At 46.6% G+C, this 10,019-nt stretch overlaps 1 protein-coding gene across 1 annotated transcript; it reads right to left on the reverse strand.

Moving 5' to 3' along the window:
* Positions 1-6,257: 6,257 nt before the first annotated feature.
* Tcf21 (transcription factor 21) lies at positions 6,258-9,136 on the reverse strand. Its single transcript, XM_032896362.1, has 2 exons — positions 8,442-9,136; positions 6,258-6,811 (listed from the first exon to the last, which is right to left on the reverse strand). The coding sequence occupies exons 1-2, from the start codon at positions 8,889-8,891 to the stop codon at positions 6,722-6,724; spliced, it is 540 nt and encodes a 179-aa protein (XP_032752253.1). The 5' UTR covers positions 8,892-9,136; the 3' UTR covers positions 6,258-6,721.
* Positions 9,137-10,019: the final 883 nt, after the last annotated feature.

A 10,019-nucleotide genomic window follows, 5' to 3' on the forward strand; every position in this document is an offset into this window, starting at 1 on the left:
GGCAGAGGGAGCACTGCTGAGTGCTCAGAAAGCTCCAGAGTGGGCTTGAACTTTCTGACTGTTCACTTCCCTAAGGCCTTGTTACTGCTCTGCCAAGAGATGCCTACCAGAGACTGCACTAGACTGTCATACCTACAGACTGAGGTATGACTTCCAGCAACTGGACCTAGCTATGTCTTTTTATATGTTGGTAAAATGACATGTATCTGGAGTCCCTCAAATTAGTTGTTGGTCCAATTCACCAGTCTTGGAGTCAGGATTAAGTACTCCTGCCCTCCCGCCCTGGGAAGGGGTTGGAGATTGAGTTTATCCATTGGCCAATGACTTAATCAATCTCAATTGCACATTTTTAAAATAAAAACCTCTAAAAGTTCAGACCTGGGAAGATTCCAGAGTAAGGACTCAGTTATGTGGTTACTCAAACTCCATGTAGACAGACACTCACTCTTATACTCAGACCTCTCCTTTGTACGTCACCTGGATTTCCACCTGCAACCTTTATAGTAAATTAAAGTAATTATTATTATAGTTATAATAAGTTAGTTGAACAAAGGCCAATGGTGTACTTTGTCAGAAGAACCATTATGGTAAATTCTCAAGTCTGAGGAAGAGGTTATAGGATCCTCTGGTTTATAGCCTGTCAGAGACTTGGCATCTGAAATGGAAAAAAAAAAGTATGGAACTTATCTCTTGTGGGATCTGATGCTGACTTTAGGAGGATAATGTGAAACTTTAATTACTGAACGTCCACTCAATTTAGAGACAGAGATGTTAGCTTATTACACACTTGGCATCAGGAGAGTTGTGAGTGTCTAGAAGAACTTCTTTTTTTTTTTTTTCCTTTTTGGAAATGAAAAGGAAGTGTTGTGAAGCAAAAAGTTTTAGGATGGGGATGAATGCTTGAAGATGAGATTTAAGGGTAGCCAAAGTTTTGGGTGTTCCCAGAAGCCAGACAAGAAGAAAAGGTAGCTATAGATGAGACTCATTGGTAAATGACCAGATACGTTTAGAGGGGGTTGCTTCTCAACGATGGACTGAACGCTGAGAATTGCACAGTTCAAAGGCACCGTGCTGATTGTGACCTTACCCGATACACAGTGATATCAAATACTGTGGACCAATGTCTCCGGTTAATGCTCTTTCCATATGCTTGCTGATATTGCTTTCACTACGGATTCAGTTTTTCTTATGGAACACATGACCGTTAAACACCAAGCACTGTGGTGCATTAGCAAATTCTAAATTAAAATGTGAGTATATTGGAGCCAGTCTTTGACTGGAGGCGCAGCATGACGCATATTAACAGACACTCGTGTCTCCAAGAAGCATACCCTTTGAGGGCTTACCTGTGTCTGGCACTACGTTAAGTGGCAGCAAACCAGCCATGTACAGTCAGTCCCTGCTTTCACAGAGCTAGTGGAGATGGACACAACAAACGGAGTAGAGAAATGGGCAAGTCACCTCTTCTTAAGGTGATGGTCACGGGAATATGGAGGTCAAGGTGGAATTTGCTGTAGATCAAATGGGAAGTTCTCACAGAAGAAGAGACGGCCCAGGACATTTCTTTATTGCATTCTCACTGATTTGGTCCAATTTAAGCATCTCAAAAAATTTCATAGCCATCTTTGATTTCCTATGTAATTAAGGGACACCAATATAATTATTTCAGGTACTTTTGTAAATGAGTTTTCAAATAGCTGGCCATTTTTTTTTCATTTTGAAACAGGGTCTCTTCTATTGTGTATCTCTAAACTTGCTCTGTGGACCAGACCAGCCTGGCCTCAAATGACAAAGATACAGTTGGCTCTGAGTCCCAAGTGCTGGGGTTGGGATTTAAGCATGGGCCATCACACCCTACTCCCACGTTTGTAGCTTAAAGTCCAGAAAAAAGGTAGAAACAGGCTTAGTACCTCTCGTGCATTTGGTGTCACCTTACCAGAGCAATTACTATTCTGCCTATTTTTACAGATGGGAGATTGAAGATCCTGAGAGGTTTAGAATTCTGTCCAAGAACCCAGCTAAAGTCTTGTTTCCCCACTAAAACAGAACAAAATTTATGTGGATCACAAATTACTTTCTCTACAAATCAAATTTTGTGCACATTAGGTTTTACTATAGTGACTTGAGTTATTTCTTTAGACTACCTTTTAAGCTAATAAAATCCAACACTATTTTCACTGGAGAAAGAAAGAACACAGTTTATCTAGTGATGATATCCCTGTCCCCTGTTGATTCTACCTGGTTCCATCACAAGCATCTTCCTCAGGTTTTCTTTGTCACAGACCTGTGCCTGTCTTTAAGGCTGAAGAATAGTTTAATCCCAGGATCATTCTTTTCGTTTCTCTTTTGTTCCCATATTTCAAAGAGTAATGATTTGTTTTTTAATCAATACTTAATGAGATCTTAGACCCTAGTGTCGGTGCTGGGTACAAAACCAAGTCAGGTATCCCGCTGTTCTAAAAGGTGTTTCTCGCCGCCTTTTCTATCCTTTCTCCTCCCTCAGTACTAGTGAGGGATGAGCCAGGATTCTGGAGCTGTTCCGGAGTAGTTAACTGGGAGGCAGGAGACTGGATCCAGCCTACTGTCTGAACGTTAAAGAAAGTGTTGAGCCAAGACGCCAGGAGGAAGCCAAATGGCCGGAAAGTGGTGCCTCAGACGGTTTCGAATTTGAAAGAAGGTGGAAGGCTAGGAAAGATGTTCTGCTGATCAGCTGAACCCGGCTGTCACTTGCACTTGTTCTTTTTTGGAGCAGTAACCCAGAACCTTCCCCGGACTGAGTCTCTGCTAGGGATGGGTCCCGACAGGGCAAGCATCAATTTTCCCAACACCCCACTGCTAAAGGAACGGAAAAAAAGCTGTGTAGGCTCTCAGACTGGGAACCCAAGCTTCCTTCGCCTCCGGCTAACTTCCTTAACCGGGGATGGCTTTTCCTTCCGCCCTCTCTCCTCCCTCCTCTTTCCCTGCAGCGCTCACCCCACGTCCACCCTCACCCCTGGCTAAGGTCCTTGCACTCAAGCACAGTTCCACTTCCAGAGGCACAGGGCTGCAAACCCGACTCTTCCTCACCCGAGTGAGGCAGAAATCTGCAGATTTGGGATTGAGATGAGGAAATCTCGTGTACGAGGTGTGAGTCCACGGTGCCCAGAGTTCATTCCTCCTAAGGGATCCAGTGATACCCTGGTCTCTAATCCACACAGGTTTTTGTTTCACCGATTAATAACTCGAATTTATCTTCAAGGGCACAAGATGAACGCTCACCCAGTCAGGCCACATACTAGGAGAGAACCGATTTCATGTTTTCTGAGGGTGAGCAAATCGACTTCTAGGCTGGTAGTTGAGTGAACAGCAAGCGGAATCAAGCTAGCAACTGGAAGCGCTCTCTCTCTCTCTCTCTCTCTCTCTCTCTCTCTCTCTCTCTCTCTCTTTCTCTCTCTCTCTCTCCTCTCTCCCTCCCTCCTCCCTCTTCTCTCCTCTCTCTCTCCCCCACTCCCCCAGGCACACCCTCTTTTCCTCTGCCTTAACCTTTAACACTTTTTTGTTTCTCTAATTATGTGTCTCAAATCCTGGTTCTCAAAACGTTCCCGGACCAGCAGCAGAAACATCTCATAGAAACCTGTGACCCCCAGACCTCCAGATTCAGTCTCTCTGGAGGGTAAAGACCCACAAAAACAGCATTGGCTTAGCAGTCGCCCTGGGTGGCGTTCTCTAAGGATTGGGGATTTTATATATATAACCAGTAAATACCAGAGCTCTGTTTAGTATTGCTTTTTGGAGTAAGACTTTGGTTTGAGAGTGGGCACACCTGCTAAAAGCACGCTGAGTTGCTTGTAAAGTCTGTTAAGTCCTATAAGCAATGGTAGAGAGAGAGAGGGAGAGAGGGAGATGGGGAAAGAGGGAGGGAGAGAGGTGTCACTTGCTCCCATATTATGAGACTGTGTCTGAGAACTCAGACTTTTGGAAACACCTCATTTTTCTCCTAGGTGGCTATAGTAATTTGGTCATTTGCCTGGTCCTTTTTGCCAGTGCTTTCTCTAAGATACTTTTTATAGCTTAAAGGTCACATGACACTCCTCATTCCCCACCCCCTCCCCCTTCCCGCTCTACTGGCTTGGGGCAAAGGTATCCACTACTCCTGCTTTGCAACCGCATATTAAATTGTGGTGCGGGAACCTAGACTGGGTGCCAGGCAGCCAGGAAGCTGCAAACTTCGGAGAAGAAGTGAGAACAAGAGGATCAGGGAGGAGGAGAGCATGGGAACTTGGTGAGTGCTAGTGGCCTAGGGACGCTAGGCGCTAGGCGTCGGAGAGTTGGTAAGAGGGGAGGGAGGAGGGATGGTGAGAGGAAGGGATGGAAGAGCAGGAGGGGAGGGAGGGAGGGACGAAGGGAGAGAGAGAGAGAGAGAGAGAGAGAGAGAGAGAGAGAGAGAGAGAGAGAGAGAGAACTTTTCTGAATTTTTTGTTTTGTAGGGGTCATTTCAGTAGACAGGTTTATGCAAATTCTGAGAACACCGGAGGGAGGTGGAAACGCAGGAGCCAAAGCCACGGCCCATAAAAACACACCCTCTGGGTTTCCTTTCCGTTCTGGTGTAGGCAGATAGTCACCTGCCCACTCATTCAACTACGGACACTTATTTGCTGGATCCCGTCTTTCACAAAGAAGTCACACATACTATAATTCCATTGAGCAGGATTAAAGTTAGGACAGTGGCTGGGGAAAACACGAATCCAATTATTACCAGCATTATCGTCATTTTTACTTGTAAGGAAGAGAAAACAGGATCCGGCCTTCTGAGGAAACAGCCCCATGTTGAGCCAGGACTTTGGTTTCTCATGACCTTTCTCCTCAAGCCAAGGCTTCAGATTATAAGTAGGATGAACAAAGACTTTAAAATCCGTGTACGTCGTCTGTTTGTAACAGTGGAGAAAAAGCCTCTATGGGGCCGCCCGCGCAGAGTGCTCAAGAACGTGACTAGGAACTTGGGAATTTTCCTGGGCTAACCGCAGCCTGATTCCTGTTGGTGACACTAACCTTCCTTCTCTCTGAATCCCTGGGCCGGTCCTGGTGAGGGCCCTGTCTCTTAGGTGGAAGGGAAGGCGGGTGTGAGCAGGTGTCACCACCTAGAGTTTGAATTGAACTCCTGAAAGTCAAGTTGGGATGGGTCAGAGGCTTTTCAGGATGCCTTGAAATAATCATCCAGTGCAAGTGTGCAATCGACACGGATGAAGAGTCACTGGACAGCAGAGTTTGCCCCTTGGGCGTGATAGCTTTCCAGCCGGGACCAGCCTTTGGCTTAGGTGTTTCCCGGAAGGTCTCGCCGAAGGCTCCGCCCCGCGTGGCCTTTACAGTTGGCTGGAGTTCTGAGTGTTAGCCTAACCAGGTACCAAAAGCGGCTAAGAAATAAAGGGGGAGGGGTGAGGGGCGTCGAAAAGAAAGAGCAAGCGAAGCGGAAGTTTCAAGGCCTCGGAGAGGGATAACAGTATAAATAACCGAGGGCGTCTTGTAAACACTGCGGTCATAACCCCGAACATTAAACAGCCGCGGTGGCATCTGGCGCAGCGCCGCGGCGGGCTGCGCTGGGGTAGAGGCAGCAGGGTCCCAGGCTCCTCCGCCTTGCCTCTCTGTTTATCTCAACTTAATCTTCCCCTATGTGCTGTTCCTCACTCAGTCTGGAAGATGTTTAAGTTACGACCGCGGGAAGTCTTGGCGGGAGCTTAACGCAAGAGGTAAACGCACCCGAAAAGCAGGCACGCACGTTTACTGTTGCAATTAATTAATTGCCAGTCAGTGACAAGCGACATATCTTGCTGCACTTGGAATTCACATGGAGCTCCAATCCCTTCTTCACTGGTTTGCAAACAGCGTTTTGGTTTTTGGTTTTTTTTGTTTTAAATCACAGCAGCATACGGAAAGTTATAAAAATCTCATAGTTTACCTTCCGGATCCTTAGACCAGGCAGACTGTAAAATATAGTGGAGAATCGAATTTTCTTTTCCCGTCCTTGTCCTTGGGCCTGTGTGACTGGATAACTGCGTATTCTCTATTTACAGCTATAAAAATCTTTAGTGAGCTTAAAATAACTGGGAAGAACTCTTCAAGTTTTCAGTAGGAAACATGACTTGTCTTTTCCTAGTTGGAATCAGAGTTAATTATTTTCGAGGAGTTTGGGCTAAACGTTAAAACAACTACTTTTTAATCATTAAACGTCCCCAAAGTTTCCATCGTTCGTCACAATGTTTTTGAAAAAGAAATCACACCCATTTTTTTTAGCAATATAAAGAAAGATTTATTTTCGGAAATAGCAAAACCTGTTTGAAAAAAATATATTTCTTTGAGTGACTTATTTTATAAATGTGACTGTCAAAGTCAGCTATTCTATGATCTACATTTTACAACATATTGTACAAAAGATACACATTGATAGGCTCTTATTATCTATTTATATATACTATATATAATTACATATTGCACTTGGACCAGCCAGGTTCACAGTCATTCAGGGCAGAAGTTAATCAAGTTAAATAGATGGGAATCTGTAAGTACAGTTGGTCTCCTTTGGTTTGGAAACGAATCTCCTCGTCGCAGCTAAGTGTTCTTGCGGGGTGGGATAGGGAGAGGAGCGATGCAAGGCGGCAGCAGAGACGGGGAGGGGAGGGCAGGGGTCGTCACCCTCACCGGCCCACTGCCCTCGGAGCGCACGTTTCCCAGACTCACACCTCCAAGGTCAGGATGCGGTGGTTCCACACAGGCGGCTCGCGGTCACCACTTCCTTCAGGTCACTCTCGGGTTTGCCGGCCACCATAAAGGGCCACGTCTGCAAGATAGAAGAGGGTGGAGGGAGTAAGTCGACTTGAACATGGGGAGGGGGCCACACAGAGCCCTTAGTCACCGGAGGCGCCGCATGCAGGCAGGCTAGGACAAGGAGGCCGTGGGTTTGTAACTTTCTAGGCTATTAGTGTCTGGCAGGGTAATGCTAGCAGCCCCAGGTGGTGGTTGTGATGGCTGATGTTGGTGGTGGTGATGGTGGGCTTTTAGAACAAGGGCAAAACAGGTCTCCTTTTTCCGGTTCTAACTGGAACCCTAAAAACAAGCCCAGACACAACCCTGAGGCAGATATTCCAGGAGTCTTAGCAGGGCGGGTGGGGAGGACCCTGGCCCCTAAGTACCCAACTGCGGGTCTATGGAGGCTCTGGTCCAACATCCTGGTTTTTATTGACTTCCATTTATCTCGCAGTGCAATCCTAGCTATGACCACAATTTTAAGTTAGTAGTATCCCCGAGGAGGGTGTGCACTTATAAAAGGTACTGGGAAATTTTATTTGGGATCCTCCTACTAGCGAGAAAGCAAAACTCGCTTCTTTCCTTTCCAATCTTTCTTATTCCTTTCTCTGGGCTGTTAGATAACAAAATAAATTCAAGCTTTTTTCTTTTTTAATATTTAAAGGTGAAGGTGGCAGCAATTATAAATGTTCTAATCGATAATCTCATTCTAGTTTTAGATTCTAAAAACCGCTGCTTATCACAACAACAACAAACCCAACCCTTTTTATTTGGAAGGAAAATATTTTTTTCCTGGCAAAATGTGTTTTAGCATCCCTCCCCCAACTCCTGAGACCAACTGAGGGAGAACACATCTCAAGCTTCTTTGTAAGTGCTGGCCGGAAAGGATATCTAATCCTTATCATATGTAAACAAAAGTCCTAGTAAGGTGGTGGTTTTCTTTAGAGCCTGCACGTTTTAAAATGAAATCAAACAAAAAAGGAAGTTAAAAACAATTTAAAACAGTAAAATACCTCTGAGAATATCGGTTCAGCAATCAACATTTGCATTTCAAAAATTAGGCTCATTCATTGTAACTGGTAGGAGCCATGGCTGCTATATTGTCCAGTAAAGTAAGACCTGAGTGGGTTTACCGATTGCGTTGATGGTGGCTGAAATTTCTGGGATTTAAAATGGTAATCTACTTAGCCAAGCATAGAATATTTAAGTAGCAAGGGAGATTTGCATGAACAGTTAGGAGGTGGAAGAACATAAATATGTCTGCATTTAATAGTCCTAAATATACCGGGGGACAGAAGAGACTTGGATGTTTACAAGAATCGGAGGGGGAACTGGTGTTTTGCTCTTAGCTAAAAGAGGCATAGTAAGATAGGTCTTGTGGGTGCCCAGCATCTTGTCAGTTTCACGACAGCGGAAATGACGCTGGCACCCTGCGCAGGGATCGCAGGTCTTTGCCAACTGAATAACCTCGGAAATCCCTTAATGGGGTGCCACGTCAAAAGCTTGCACAAATCATTCGCGGGCTAGCAGCGCTCAGTGCAGAGAGCCAGGGCGCTGTGTGGAGGCCTCGCTGAGGTACCCAGAGATGCTAGGGCGGCGGTTGCTAAGGTGTCATGTGCTCGCCCCGTGTCCCCAGACCCAGCCAGAGGCGCAGTAGGACTCACCAGGTTGACTGGGTGAATGTAACCATTCTCGTACTTGTCGTTGGCCAGGATCTGCCTCAGGTGCGCGATGTAGCTGGACGCCAGCCTGAGAGTGTCCAGCTTGGAGAGCTTGGTGTCCGGGGGCACCCAGGGAAGGGTGGTCTTGAGCCTGGAGAAGGCCTTGCTCAGCACCCGCATGCGGGCCCGCTCGCGTGCATTGGCCGCGTTGCGCTGGACCTGCTTGCCCTCCTGGCTGACCCCGCTCAGCGGGCTTTTCTTGGTGGGCGCCTTCCTCCTCTTGCCCAGGCCACCGCGACCCTTCTGTGGAGACCCGTTCTCGCAGTTGGAACCCTCCTCGGTGCTCTCATTGGAAGTTCCAAACTCCTTGTTGGAATCCACTTTCAGGGAGTCACAGTCCAGCATCTCCACCTCTTGAAGGTCTTCTACATCGCTGAGGGAGCCAGTGGACATGTTTAGAGAGGAGGTGGAGGAGGGAGAGAGAGAGAGAGAGGGAGAGACACCGAAACGGAAATGAAAGGGTCTCTAAAGTACGGAGTTGCCACTTCTGTGTGTTGGGTTTCAAGATGGGATCTGGCAGCCTTGTCTCACAGCTTCCCCTTCACAGAGTTGTGAAAACGACCAAAAGGATTCCCGCGACAGGGAAACTAGAGCTTTATCTCCCCACCCCTGGAGTCCTGGCCTTAACAGAGAGTGAAAGAGCGCCGGGGAATTTGGTGGACACTAGGAATTTATCTGGGGAATAGAGAGGCGGATCCATGCAGCCCAGGGGAGGAGCCTGCTAGGCCCAGCAGACTTCCTAGACCCCTTTCACAAGCTCAGGAGACTTTACGCACCGACCTAGGTTTCCAGAAATCTATTGCAACATGCATGTTCCGGATCCACACAAGCCTGCCTAGGAGTAAGCCCTACTTAGAGCCCTTGCCTAGGTTCATCTCCTAAGGCCCCTTTCCTCCGAGGGAATCCCAACTAATTGTTGCTGAGAACACAGAGAAAGGGCCAGATCCTTTGCTGTTAGTGGGCCTTTCCCCCTAAAACACCTCACAGTCACTCCTTCTCTTAAGAAACAGCAATCAAAATTCAAAGGCCCCTAGTTAATACCGCCTAAGACTACAGGGCTTTACCAGATTGCGTTACCATGTACTGGACAATATCGCAGTCATAGGTCCTGTCTGTTACGACGACGAGGAGAGGTTTATTTTACCGAGCCAAACGTTTGAAAAGAACATGCTGATCACTGGGCCGATTTTTAACCCAGATGCATTTTACTGTTTAAAATTTACCTGAGGTAAATTGGGAAAGGAAGTACTAGAGAGAAATTACAGGAGAAAAGGAAGGTAGGGAAGGAAGGAGGGAGGGAGGAAATATAAGAAAAAGTCCATTATCATCCAGTTACTTTGAAGGTATCAGGGAACTGCTAGAGCACAGGAACACATTTGACTATTGAACACATGTAGACACACACACACACACACACACACACACACACACACCACGCCATACATACAGTATGTATGACTGGGGATGGGTAGGGGATGAGAGAGGTCATATGGATTTGTGGAACATATTTTGCCAGCTGAG

The sequence above is a fragment of the Rattus rattus genome, chromosome 2 (assembly GCF_011064425.1).
Source record: "Rattus rattus isolate New Zealand chromosome 2, Rrattus_CSIRO_v1, whole genome shotgun sequence".
NCBI classification, from domain to species: Eukaryota; Metazoa; Chordata; class Mammalia; order Rodentia; family Muridae; genus Rattus; species Rattus rattus.